At 45.0% G+C, this 13,769-nt stretch overlaps 1 protein-coding gene across 9 annotated transcripts in view; it reads right to left on the reverse strand.

Moving 5' to 3' along the window:
- Positions 1 to 13,769, reverse strand: part of LOC143782273 (synaptonemal complex protein 2-like) — a 286,543-nt gene that overhangs the window by 246,676 nt on the left and 26,098 nt on the right. For 8 of the 9 annotated variants that reach the window (XM_077269573.1, XM_077269571.1, XM_077269567.1 and 5 more), the window contains exon 4: positions 9,134 to 9,177. In XM_077269573.1, the coding sequence (XP_077125688.1) occupies positions 9,134 to 9,177 (44 nt within the window). The remainder of the gene's footprint in view (positions 1 to 9,133; positions 9,178 to 13,769) is intronic. The other variant, XM_077269574.1, reaches the window with a different exon arrangement.

Here is a 13,769-nt window from a genome sequence, read left to right on the forward strand (position 1 = left end):
CAATGGCAAAAAAAATGCTGTGCTAATGGTGCGGAAAAATCTGCACGGAAAACGCAGCAGATTCAAAAAAGGACCATGTCAATTCTTTTTGCGGATTTGCTGCGTTTCTGCACCCATTCCGTAACAGAAATCTGTAGGGGTAAAAAAAAGGATAAAATCCGCACAAAAATCTGCAACGTGTGCACATACCAAAAAAAGGCGCAAATTCTGACCTGCGTTTTCTGCCAAGAAATGCAGAATCTGCACAGAATATTCCACAGTCAAATCTGCAACGTGTGCATATAGCCTTGGTGTGTGATAAACTTAAATGCCACCGGGGTGGATTAAGAGTAGCTAGGGACCTGGGCAATTTAAAAGGCATGCCCCCCCATCTCCAATGTCACATGACCTCCTTTGCTAGATCATCTCACAAGTCACGTGATTAATGCACATGTACACAACTGTAGATACATAACGAGAGATGTCTTATGTGCAGTGCTATATACAACATACACAATAGAGCAGGGGTGGACAATTAATTTCCCAGGGGGCCACATGAGAGACTATGACTGTTGTGGTGGGTGAACCAATAAGCTGAAATTAATTCTGCTCAGTGAGTTAAGTATGCTGAATTAAGTATTAAGAATTAATACAGAATTAAGTATGCTGCTGACATCCCCCATAGCACCTCATACACAGGCCTACGATATATAGCATAAGCCTCCACATAGCATCCCTAAATACATGATGAACCCCCACATGGCATTCGCATACACAGTATGAACCCTCACAGCTGTCTATATACATTATGAAATCTTACACAGCTCCCTGTATACAGTACGAACCTCTACAGTGAGCCACCATAGCTCCCTATATACAGTCTGAGCCTTTACATAGCTCCCTATATACAGTGAGCCCCTACATAGCTCACTATATATAGTATGAGCCAGCACAGCCTCCTATATACAGTATGAGCCCCTACATGGCTGTGTAGACAGTATGAACCCCTACATAGCTCAATATATACAGTATGAACCCATCCAGCCTCCTATACAGTATGAGCCCCTACATAGCTCTCTATATACAGTATGAGCCCCTACATAGCTCCTATACAGTATGAGCTCCTGAATAAACTGTGTCTAGTATGAACCCCTACATAGCTCACTATATACACAGTATGAGCCCACTATATACACAGTATGAGCCCTCACAGCTGCCTATATACAGTATGAGATCTTCCATAGCTCTCTATATACAGTATGAACCTCTATATAGTGAGCCACCACATAGCTTCATATATAGTCTGAGCCTTTGCATAGCTCCCTATATACAACATGAGCCCCTAGATAGCTTCCTGTATAAAGTATGAACCCCTACATAGCTCTCTACATACAGTATGAGCCCTCAGTCTCCTATATACATTATGAACCCTTACAGAGCTCACTATATACAGTATAAACCTCACTATACTCAGTATACACCGTATAAGCCCTCATAGCCACCTGTATACAATATGAGCTTTACCTAGCTCCCTATAACTGGCATATGGCGTAAGTTAGTCATATGTCATGAAGGGGTTAATCAAGCCAATTCCTGTATTTCTGTGTGTGTCGCTTATACTTGATAATGAATAAAATAGAATATATTTGAAACTTTTGTTGTCATTTTTTCAATTGTATAAAATTAACATGTCCGTTGTTCCAGTCATTTCCATAATTCCCTTACTTTTTCTTTCCTGGTGTTCCTATTTCAATGTTGACTAGTGTATACACACACAAAGTATATACAATATATATTATTTATCTAGAATCTAAAGCATTATTTCAGTCCCAAATAGTAGGATTTTACTTATATGTATTACATATATACACTTATTACAACTAGTGATGAGCGAGTGCACTCCTTGCTCGGGTTTTCCAGAGCATGCTCGGGTGACCTCCGAGTATTTATGACTGCTCGGAGATTTAGTTTTCATCCCCTCAGCTGAATGACTTACAGCTACTAGCCTGCTTGATTACATGTGGGGATTCCCTAGCAACCAGGCAACCCCCACATGTACTCAGCCTGGCTAGCAGCTGTAAATCATTCAGCTGCCGTGATGAAAACTAAATCTCCAAGCAGTCATAAATACTCAGTGGTCATCCGAGCGTGCTCGGGAAAACCCGAGCAACGAGTATACTCGCACATCGCCAATTACAACCTATGACATGTTAGTACATACAGAGAGAGTCTATTAGTGCAAATCAACATTATGGTGTCATGACGATTGCATGGGCACAGGTACTGTGCTCGTGTCATCACAGATGTCAAACTGTGAGTGATGGCTAGCTTCCTGCTGCAAAAGCCAAGGGACAAACATTGCAGTATTTATATTTGAACAAATAAGGGTCAGAAGGTTAAAGGGAATCTGTCACCTCAAAATTTGCCTATAAGCTAAAGCCACCGGCATCAGGGGCTTATCTACAGCATTCTGTAATGCTGTAGATGAGCCCCTGCGCACTGCAGTACTTTGCTCTGCCCTTAACAGGGCAGATAAGAGTATGGCTGCGCAGGAGCTGTGGCATGAATCAAAGAGAACGTCATCGTATGAAGATGGGAAACGCTGGACCCGGACCACGACGCCCATCTGATCGGACTGCATCGGGACCACCCCTGGGTGAGTATAATCTAACTCATTTTTCTTATCTTTCTGGTTACAGCATTACACAATGCTGTAGATAAGCCCTGATGCCGGTGGCCTTAGTTTATAGGAGAATTTTGGGGTGACAGATTTCCTTTAACCCCTTCACCCCCAAGGGTGGTTTGCACGTTAATGACCGGGCCAATTTTTACAATTCTGACCACTGTCCCTTTATGAGGCTATAACTCTGGAACGCTTTGACGGATCTTGGCGATTCTGACATTGTTTTCTCGTGACATATTGTACTTCAAGTTAGTGGTAAAATTTATTCGATATAACTTGCGTTTATTTGTGAAAAAAATGGAAATTTGGCGAAAATTTTGAAAATTTTGCAATTTTCCAACTTTGAATTTTTATGCCCTTAAATCACAGACATATGTCACGCAAAATACTTAATAAGTAACATTTCCCACATGTCTACTTTACATCAGTACAATTTTGGAACCAAAATTTTTTTTTGTGACGGAGTTATAAGGGTTAAAAGTTGACCAGCAATTTCTCATTTTTACAACACCATTTTTTTTTAGGGACCACATCTCATTTGAAGTCATTTTGAGGGGTCTATATGATAGAAAATACTCAAGTGTGACACCATTCTAAAAACTGCACCCCTCAAGGTGCTCAAAACCACATTCAAGAAGTTTATTAACCCTTCAGGTGTTTCACAGGAATTTTTGGAATGTTTAAATAAAAATGAACATTTAACTTTTTTTCACACAAAATTTATTTCAGCTCCAATTTGTTTTATTTTACCAAGGGTAACAGGAGAAAATGGACCCCCAAAGTTGTTGTACAATTTGTCCTGAGTACGCTGATACCCCATATGTGGGGGTAAACCACTGTTTGGGCGTATGGCAGAGCTCGGAAGGAAAGGAGCGCCATTTGACTTTTCAATGCAAAATTGACTGGAATTGAGATGGGACGCCATGTTGCGTTTGGAGAGCCCCTGATGTGCCTAAACACTGAAACCCCCTACAAGTGACACCATTTTGGAAAGTAGACCCCCTAAGGAACTTATCTTGATGTGTGGTGAGCACTTTGACCCACCAAGTGCTTCACAGAAGTTTATAATGCAGAGCCGTAAAAATAAAAAATCATATTTTTTCACAAAAATGATCTTTTCGCCCCCAATTTTTTATTTTCCCAAGGGTAAGAGAAGAAATTGGACCCCAAAAAATGTTGGCCAATTTGTCCTGAGTACGCTGATACCCCATATGTGGGTGTAAACCATTGTTTGGGCGCATGGCAGAGCTTGGAAGGGAAGGAGCGCCATTTGACTTTTCAATGCAAAATTGACTGGAATTGAGATGGGACGCCATGTTGCGTTTGGAGAGCCCCTGATGTGCCTAAACATTGAAACTCCCTAAAAGTGACACCATTTTGGAAAGTAGACCCCCAAAGGAACTTATCTAGATGTGTGGTGAGCACTTTGACCCACCAAGTGCTTCACAGAAGTTTATAATGCAGAGCCGTAAAAATAAAAAATCATATTTTTTCACAAAAATGATCTTTTCGCCCCCAATTTTTTATTTTCCCAAGGGTAAGAGAAGAAATTAGACCCCAAAAAATGTTGGCCAATTTGTCCTGAGTACGCTGATACCCCATATGTGGGTGTAAACCATTGTTTGGGCGCATGGCAGAGCTTGGAAGGGAAGGAGCGCCATTTGACTTTTCAATGCAAAATTGACTGGAATTGAGATGGGACGCCATGTTGCGTTTGGAGAGCCCCTGATGTGCCTAAACATTGAAACTCCCTAAAAGTGACACCATTTTGGAAAGTAGACCCCCTAAGGAACTTATCTAGATGTGTTTTGAGAGCTTTGAACCCCCAAGTGTTTCACTACAGATTATAACGCAGAGCCGTGAAAATAATTTTTATTTTTTTTCTCAAAAATGATTTTTTAGCACCCAGCTTTGTATTTTTACAAGGGTAACAGAATAAATTGGACCCCAAAATTTGTTTTCCAATTTGTCCTGAGTACGCTGATACCCCATATGTGGGGGGGAACCACTGTTTGGGCGCATGACAGAGCTCGGAAGGGAAGGAGCGCCATTTGGAATGCAGACTTAAATGGATTGGTCAGCAGCCGTCACGTTGCATTTGCAGAGCCCCTGATGTACCCAAACAGTACAAACCCCCCACAAGTGACCCCATATTGGAAACTAGACCTCCAAAGGAACTTATCTAGATGTGTTTTGAGAACTTTGAACCCCCAAGTGTTTCACTAAAGTTTATAGCGCAAAGCCGTGAAAATAAAAATTCTTTTTTTTTTTCACAAAAATGATTTTTTAGCCCCCAGTTTTGTATTTTCACAAGGGTAACAGGATAAATTAGACCCCAAAAGTTGTTGTCCAATTTGTCCTGAGTACGCTGATACCCCATATGTGGGGGGGAACCACTGTTTGGGCGCATGACAGAGCTCGGAAGGGAAGGAGCGCCATTTGGAATGCAGACTTAAATGGATTGGTCTGCAGGCGTCACGTTGCATTTGCAGAGCCCCTGATGTACCCAAACAGTACAAACCCCCCACAAGTGACCCCATATTGGAAACTAGACCTCCAAAGGAACTTATCTAGATGTGTTGTGAGAACTTTGAACCCCCAAGTGTTTCACTACAGTTTATAACGCAGAGCCGTGAAAATAAAACATCTTTTTTTTCCCACAAAAATGATTTTTAGCCCCCCAAATTTTTATTTTCCTAAGGATAACAAGAGAACTTGGACCCCAGAAGTTGTTGTTCAATTTGTCCCGAGTACGCTGATAACACATATGTTGGGGTAAACCCCTTTTTGGGCGCACGGGAGAGCTCGGAAGGGAAGGAGCACTGTTTTACTTTTTCAACGCAGAATTGGCTGGAATTGAGATTGGACGCCATGTCGCGCTTGGAGAGCCCCTGATGTGCCTGGACAGTGGAAACTTCCCAATTCTACCTGAAACCCTAACCCAAACACACCCCTAACCCTAATCCCAACGGTAACCCTAACCACACCCCTAGCCCTGACACACCCATAATTCTAATCCCAACCCTAATCCAAACGTAAATGTAATCCAAACCCTAACCCTAACTTTACCTCCAACCCTAACCCTAACCCTAACCCTACCCCTAACCCTAACCCTAAACGTGACTGAAATACGTGGCACTGAAATACGTGGCACTGAAATACGTGGCACTGAAATACGTGGCACTGAAATACGTGGCACTGAAATACGTGATACGTGGCACTTAAATACGTGGCACTGAAACACGTGGCACTGAAATACGTGATACGTGGCACTGAAATACGTGGCACTGAAATATGTGATACGTGGCACTGAAATACGTGGCACTGAAATACGTGGCACTGAAATACGTGGCACTGAAATACGTGGCACTGAAATATGTGGCACTTAAATACGTGGCACTGAAATATGTGATACGTGGCACTTAAATACGTGGCACTGAAACACGTGGCACTGAAATACGTGGCACTGAAATACGTGGCACTGAAATACGTGATACGTGGCACTGAAATACGTGGCACTGAAACACGTGGCACTGAAATACGTGATACGTGGCACTGAAATACGTGGCACTGAAATACGTGGCACTGAAATACGTGGCACTGAAATACGTGGCACTGAAATACGTGGCACTGAAATACGTGGCACTATGACTGTCAGAAAATGTTCATTAAACGGTTAGGGGTGAGGTTAGGGGTAGAGTTAGGGTTAGGGTTTGGATCCCTTTATCACCTTGATGGTGGTGGGTGGCTTTTCAGTGTGTTTTCTGTTTTTTTTTCGATAAAAATGCATGCGTTTTTAACGCAAACAAACGCATGTGCTTAAAAACGCAAGAAAATACTGCAGGTTGTATTTCTGAAAATGAACGCATGCAGAAAAAAACCGCATGCGTTTGAAAACGCGACCAAACGCGTACAAAAAAAACGCATGCGTTTTCAATGTTAAATATAGGGAAAAAACGCATGCGTTTTTTTGTGCAAAAAACGCTGCAGACAAAAACGCAAGTGTGAAACCAGCGACGCTTTTTATAGCAAAAAAGTTTTTGCGTCTCCACATTTTGAGACCTATAATTTTTCCACATTTTGCTCCACAGAGTCATGTGAGGTCTTGTTTTTTGCGGGACGAGTTGACGTTTTTATTGGTAACATTTTCGGACACGTGACCATTTTTGATCGCTTTTTATTCCGATTTTTGTGAGGCAGAATGACCAAAAACCTGCTATTCATGAATTTCTTTTGGGAGAGGCGTTTATACCGTTCCGCGTTTGGTAAAATTGATAAAGCAGTTTTATTCGTCGGGTCAGTACGATTACAGCGATATCTCATTTATATCATTTTTTTATGTTTTGGCGCTTTTATACGATAAAAACTAAAATATAGAAAAAATAATTATTTTGGTATCGCTTTATTCTCAGGACTATAACTTTTTTATTTTTTTGCTGATGATGCTGTATGGCGGCTTGTTTTTTGCGGGACAAGATGACGTTTTCAGCGGTGCCATGGTTATTTATATCAGTCTTTTTGATCGCGTGTTATTGCACTTTTTGTTCGGCGGTATGGTAATAAAGCGTTGTTTTTTGCCTCGTTTTTTTTTTTTTTTTCTTACGGTGTTTACTGAAGGGGTTAACTAGTGTGGCAGTTTTATAGGTTGGGTCGTTACGGACGCGGCGATACTAAATATGTGTACTTTTATTGTTTTGTTTTTTTTATTTAGATAAAGAAATGTATTTATGGGAATAATATATATTTTTTTATCATTATTTATTTAGGAATTTTTTTTTTTTTTTTTTACACATGTGGAAAATTTTTTTTTTTACTTTTTTACTTTGTCCCAGGGGGGGACATCACAGATCATTGATCTGGCAGTGTGCACAGCACTCTGCCAGATCGACGATCTGCTGTGCAGGGCTGCAGGCTTACGAAGTGTCTGCTCTGAGCAGACACTCGGTAAGCCACCTCCCTCCCTGCAGGACCCGGATGCCGCGGCCATATTGGATCCGGGACCTGCGGCGAGGAGGGAGGTAGGAGACCCTCAGAGCAACGCGATCACATCGCGTTGCTCCGGGGGTCTCAGGGAAGCCCGCAGGGAGCCCCCTCCCTGCGTGATGCTTCCCTATACCGCCGGTACACTGCGATCATGTTTGATCGCGGTGTGCCGGGGGTTAATGTGCCGGGGGCGGTCCGTGACCGCTCCTGGCACATAGTGCCGGATGTCAGCTGCGATATGCAGCTGACACCCGGCCGCGATCGGCCGCGCTCCCCCCGTGAGCGCCGCTGATCGATGATGACGTACTATCCCGTCGGCGGTCATACGGGCCCACCCCACCTCGACGGGATAGTACGTCAAATGTCGGGAAGGGGTTAAAGTTTACAGTTGTTACAAAAATAAAAAGGAATGATTATTTATGACATATAAACCCATATAAAAGCTTTTGGTTTTTTTCTCCATTTCCCCAAAAGATCTAATAGTTTTCTATATTTTATACACCCAAAAACGGAAAGGTGGCACTGAAAAACAAGCACGGATCAAAACATGCCCTGACAGAACATGAAAACATTATTGCTCTTTGACGACATTGTTTGGAGAAAAATGTTTAGCCTTTAAAGGAAATCCATGTAAGAATCACTGAGTTTTTTTTTTTTCAAGGGTAGAAGATTTCATGCTACTAGTTAGAGAGTGAGAGCTCCTAAGTTCAGTGTATGCAGGCAGAAAATGCAATCTCCACTCACAGAGGCTTCCAGATGCAGGGTGGAGGGACTCTGAAGAACTGTCAGTTAGGTTGGATGGGGGAGATTGACTACTTTCACACTAGCGTTAACTGCAATCCGTCACAATGCATCGTTTTGCAGAAAAAACGCATCCTGCAAAAGTGCTTGCAGGATGCGTTTTTTCTCCATTGACTAACATTAGCGACGCATTGCGATGGATTGCCACACGTCACAACCGTCGTGAGACGGTTGCGCCGTGTTGTGGCGGTCCGCCGGGAGCAAAAAACGTTACATGTCACGGTTTTTGCTCCCGACGGTCCGCTTTTTCCGACCGCGCATGCGCGGCCGGAACTCCGCCCCCATCTCCCCGCACCTCACAATGGGGCAGCGGATGCGCTGGAAAAATGCATCCGCTGCCCCCGTTGTGCGGCGGAGACAACGCTAGCGTCGGTGACCTCGGCCCGACGCTAGTGTGAAAGTAGCATTAGCTCACGAGTTTATGGGATTAATGTGATAATTATACAGCCACTTTCATCATGTCTAAGATCTATTTAACAATGTTTGCCATTTGTGTTGTGCCATCTAGTGACAATTACTCTGAAGATAGAGATAGAAAACATTGGTATAAAGACTATGCTCAAACTAACATTTTGACATTCTGTCTGTTCCTAAAAATGGAACAGAAAAGCAATCTGTTTATCAACCTAATCAAATAATATGTTATACATATAAATAAAACAGATATTGAATATTGTGAAATTGTACTTCTCTGCTGATTGCTGTCCTTTTGTTTCAGTAGTAGTTCTATTCTGAGAAAGAAAACAATAAAAAAAAAAAAAGAAATGAATCCACTATATATATTATATATATAAAATTTGATTGCACACATACATACTTATTCACACACACGCTTTACAAACATGCAAATTAATCTCACAAGAAAAAAAAAGTTATTAGATTCATATACATATTACTATGACCTATAGTGGTGTCACAATATAGGTTTTAAAAAAAAAAAAAATAGTTATTAAAGGGGTATTTCCAGAATAGAAATTAATCCATTATGCCCCATGTAATTCAGATTTCAATGGCAGTCCCATAGACAAGAATATATGTCCAAGTGTGCTCCATCACAAATGGGGCTCTGCAGTTTGTTGAAGGTGTGACTACTGAGTGATAAGTGATAAGAGTGATAAGCGAATATACTTGCTGCTTGGGTTTACCTGAGCACGCTCGGGTGGTCTCCGAGTAATTGTGACTGCTTGGAGATTTTGTTTTTGTTGACTAAGCTGCATGATTTACGGCTGCTAGCCAGTCTGAGTACATGTGAGGGTTGCCCGATCGCTAGGGAATCCCCATATGTAATCAAGCTGGCTAGCAGCCGTAAATCACACGGCTGCAGCAATGAAACAGGGATTTTTGTGTACTCACCGCAAAATCCTTTACTCCGAGCCAATCATTGGGGGACACAGGACCATGGGTGTTATGCTGCTGCCACTAGGAGGACACTAAGCAAATACACAAAAAAGTTAACTCCTCCTCCACAATATACACCCTCTGCTGGCTCTCTCGTGAACCAGTTCGGTACCAAAGCAGTAGGAGCTCACAAACAGAATTGCAATATGCCAAAACCAACAAAGACTACAAGCCTATGGGCTAACAGGGTGGGTGCTGTGTCCCCCAATGATTGGCTCGAAGAAAAGGATTTTACGGTGAGTACACAAAAATCCCTGTTTCTCCTTCGCCTCATTGGGGGACACAGGACCACGGGACGTCCTAAAGCAGTCCCTGGCTGGGAAAACGTCACAACAGGTGAAACCTCATGCACCCAATACTTAAATTATTAAGTGATTAAATGAAGCCTACAGATGCGAAACTGCCGATTGCAGATTCTGTCTGCTGACGGCCGCATCTGAGGAGGCTTGAACATGAATGTTGTAATGTTTATCGAATGTGTAAATACTGGACCAAGTCGCAGCCTTACACACTTGCTGTGCGGATGCCTGGTGCCGAATGGCCCAGGAGGCCCCCACTGACCAAGTGGAGTGTGCCTTAACCCTGCAGGGATAGGCTGGCCTTTGACACAATAAGCTTCTTGGATCGCTGAACGAAGCCATCTGGCTATCGTGGCCTTCAAGGCAGGCCAACCCTTTCTGTGACCATCCGGAAGCACAAAAAGGGCTTCAGCCTTGCGAAAAGATGCCTTCCTGGAAATGTAGCCCTCACCAAGTCCAGAGTGTGAAGGGCTTTCTCAGTAGATGGACTGGAGCCGGACAGAACAAGGTCTTCATTCAGATGAAAAGCCGAGACGACTTTAGGCAAGAAGGAAGGGGACTTCCTGAGCACCACCTTGTCCTGGTGGAAAATCAAAAATGGAGGTTTGAACGACAAAGCTGCCAATTCCGAGACCCATCTGATGGATGTTATTGCCACCACAAAGGCAACTTTCCATGAAAGGAGGGAGAGAGAAACATCCTGCAATGGCTTGAAGGGAGTCTCTTGTAAAGCACTGAGGACCAAGTTAAGGTCCCAAGGTTCTAAAGGCATCTTGTACGAAGGGACAAGATGCATAACTCCCGGCATGAAGGTCTTAACCTGAAGCTTGGAAGCTATCCGACGCTGGAAAAGGACAGAGAGGACTAAGACCTGGCCCTTGAGAGAGGCCAGCACTAGGCCTGAATCCAGACCCACCTGAAGAAACTCCAGAATGGAGGGGATGGAAAACACCAACGGGGAAAAACCCTTATCTTTACACGAGAAAAAAGTTTTCTAAACGCGATGGTAAATACGCATGGAAACAGGCTTTCTAGCGTTGATCATGGTAGATGCCACTTGATGGGAGAACCCGGCCTGGGCTAGGATCCAGGATTCAATGGCCAGGACGTTAAACTCAGAACTCTCGAGTTCTGGTGGCAAATGGATCCCTGGGTGAGAAGGTCCGAAAGATCCGGTAACCTCCAGGGAATGTCGGCGACGAGATGCATTAGCTCTGAGTACCAAGCTCGGCGTGGCCAGTCCGGAGCGACCAGGACCACTGGCACGCCTTCCGCTTTGATTTTTCGGATGACCCTTGGGATCAGCGGAAGAGGTGGAAAGATGTTAAGGAGACGAAATTGGCTCCATGGAAGTACTAGGGCATCCGAGCAGATGGCTAACGGATCGCGGGATCGGGCTACAAATGCCAGGACCTTGGCATTCAGCCTGGAGGCAATGAGGTCCACATCTGGAGCGCCGAAACGCTGGCAATTTCCGTGAAAGACTTCTGGGTGAAGAGACCACTCTCCTGAGGCTATGCCCTGGCCGCTGAGTAAGTCCGCCGCCCAATTCTCTACTCCCAGAATATGAACTGCGGAAATGAGCGATTGATGTGCCTCGGCCCATTGAAGAATGTGCAAAACTTCAGTCATCGCTCATCTGCTGTGCGTGCCTCCCTGGTGATTGATGTACGCCAAGGCCGTGGCGTTGTCTGATGGGATCCGGACGGGACGTCCCGCCAAGAGGTGATGGAAACGATGAAGAGCCAGCGATACCGCTCGGATCTTGAGGATGTTGATCAGAAAGTTGGCTTCCTGAGCAGACCAACATCCCTGAGCCGTGTGGTGACAAAAAATCGCGCCCCATCCAAGGAGACTGGCGTCGGTGGTCTCTACCAGCCAGTGAACCGGGAGGAAGGACCTTCCCTGATCCAAGGACAACGTTGCAGTCCACCAACTGAGAGACCGCCTGTTTCTGGGTGCCAGGCAAAAGCGGCAACCCATGGAGGCTGGATTCTTGTCCCATGCTGAGATCAAAGCCTGCTGCAGGGGACGGAAGTGAAATTGGGCAAACAGCACTGCCTCGATAGATGCCACCATTTTCCCGAGAACCTGCATGGCGAACCGCAAGGAGTGAGAGCGGCCCAGAGATAGCAATTAGGCTCCCCGGATTAGAGAGGAAATCTTTTCCAGAGGGAGAATTACCAACCCTAGGGAAGTGTCCAAGATCATCCCCAAAAAGGGGACTCGCTGGGATGGAACTGGAGACGATTTCTCCAAGTTCACTAGCAAACTAGACGAGACAGAGTGTTGATGGTAACAGTGACGCTCTCTTCGCAAGCCCGAAAAGACGGATCTTTGACGAGAAGATCGTCCAGATATGGAAGAATCACCACGCCCCAGGAGTGTAGAATAGACATGACGGCTGCCATGACTTTTGTGAATACCCTGGGGGCGGTGGTGAGCCTGAAGGGCAGAGTAGTGAATTGAAAATGATCGTCTCCGACCACAAAGTGCAGAAATCTTTGACTTTCGAAGATTGGAATGTGAAGATATGCGTCTTTGATGTCGATTGATGTCGGGTATTCCCCTTTTTCCAAAGAAGCGACGACAGAGCGTAGGGATTCCATCCTGAAATGGCGCACTGAGAGGAATCTGTTCAACAACTTCAGGTCCAAAATGGGAAGCATGGTTCCGTCCTTCTTGGGGACCACGAACAGGTTCGAGTAGAAGCCCTTGAACCGTTCTGTGGAAGGAACCGGAACGATGACTGCGCTGTTGCAGAGGGCTTGTAAGGCCTGGTAAAAGGGGATTGCATGCGCCTTGGACTTTGGAAGACGAGACTGGAAGAAACGGGTCGGAGGGGGGAAATGAAGTCGATCCTGTATCCGGAAGACACGAAATCTCTGACCCACTGGTCGTGAACGACCGATAACCATACTTGGCGAAACAAAAGTAGACGGCCGCCTACTCTTCCTGTGTCCACCGGACACGGCCAGAAGCCATTGAGAAGAGAATTTTCCGGAAGGGGCACTTTTAGGCCTGGATCGGGGAGATCTGTTTATCCAGGAATTAGGTCTGAAGGAAGGTTGCGACCCCCTGCCTCTGCGTGGGGGGCGAGACGAGCTAGCTGGGGCGGCTGAGGAAGACCAGCCTGTGGTACTGCGAAAGGGTCGGAAGCGAACCTGGGATTGGTTTGGAAAGGGACGAACGGGCCCACACTGAGGGAAGAGCTTGCTTTTTCCGTCGCTAGCGTCTGAGATAAACTCGATCAGATTATCTCTGAACAGGCGCCCCTGCTGGTATGGCAGGGAAGTCAAGGATTTTTTTCAAAGCGGAGTCTGCCCGCCATTCATGGAGCCACAATGCTCTCCTGATGGTCCCGGTGTTAGCGGCCACAAGTGCGGCGCAATTAGCTGCATCTAGGGAGGCATGAACTACATAATCTCCTGCTCGAGCAATCTGATAGGCAAGATTGGACACTTCGGAAGGCAAGCTATTGTCTCTATTGGATTTCACTATGGCCTCGGCCCAGGCCCATAGAGAGAAGGCATGGACTGTGTCAAAGAGGAAGCCCACTCAGGGAGGCTGGCACTGCTGTGTTCAACCATGGCGGGGGTCTCCTGAGAGCCTGAAGCTTCAAGGTC

The sequence above is a fragment of the Ranitomeya variabilis genome, chromosome 6, assembly GCF_051348905.1.
Source record: "Ranitomeya variabilis isolate aRanVar5 chromosome 6, aRanVar5.hap1, whole genome shotgun sequence".
NCBI classification, from domain to species: Eukaryota; Metazoa; Chordata; class Amphibia; order Anura; family Dendrobatidae; genus Ranitomeya; species Ranitomeya variabilis.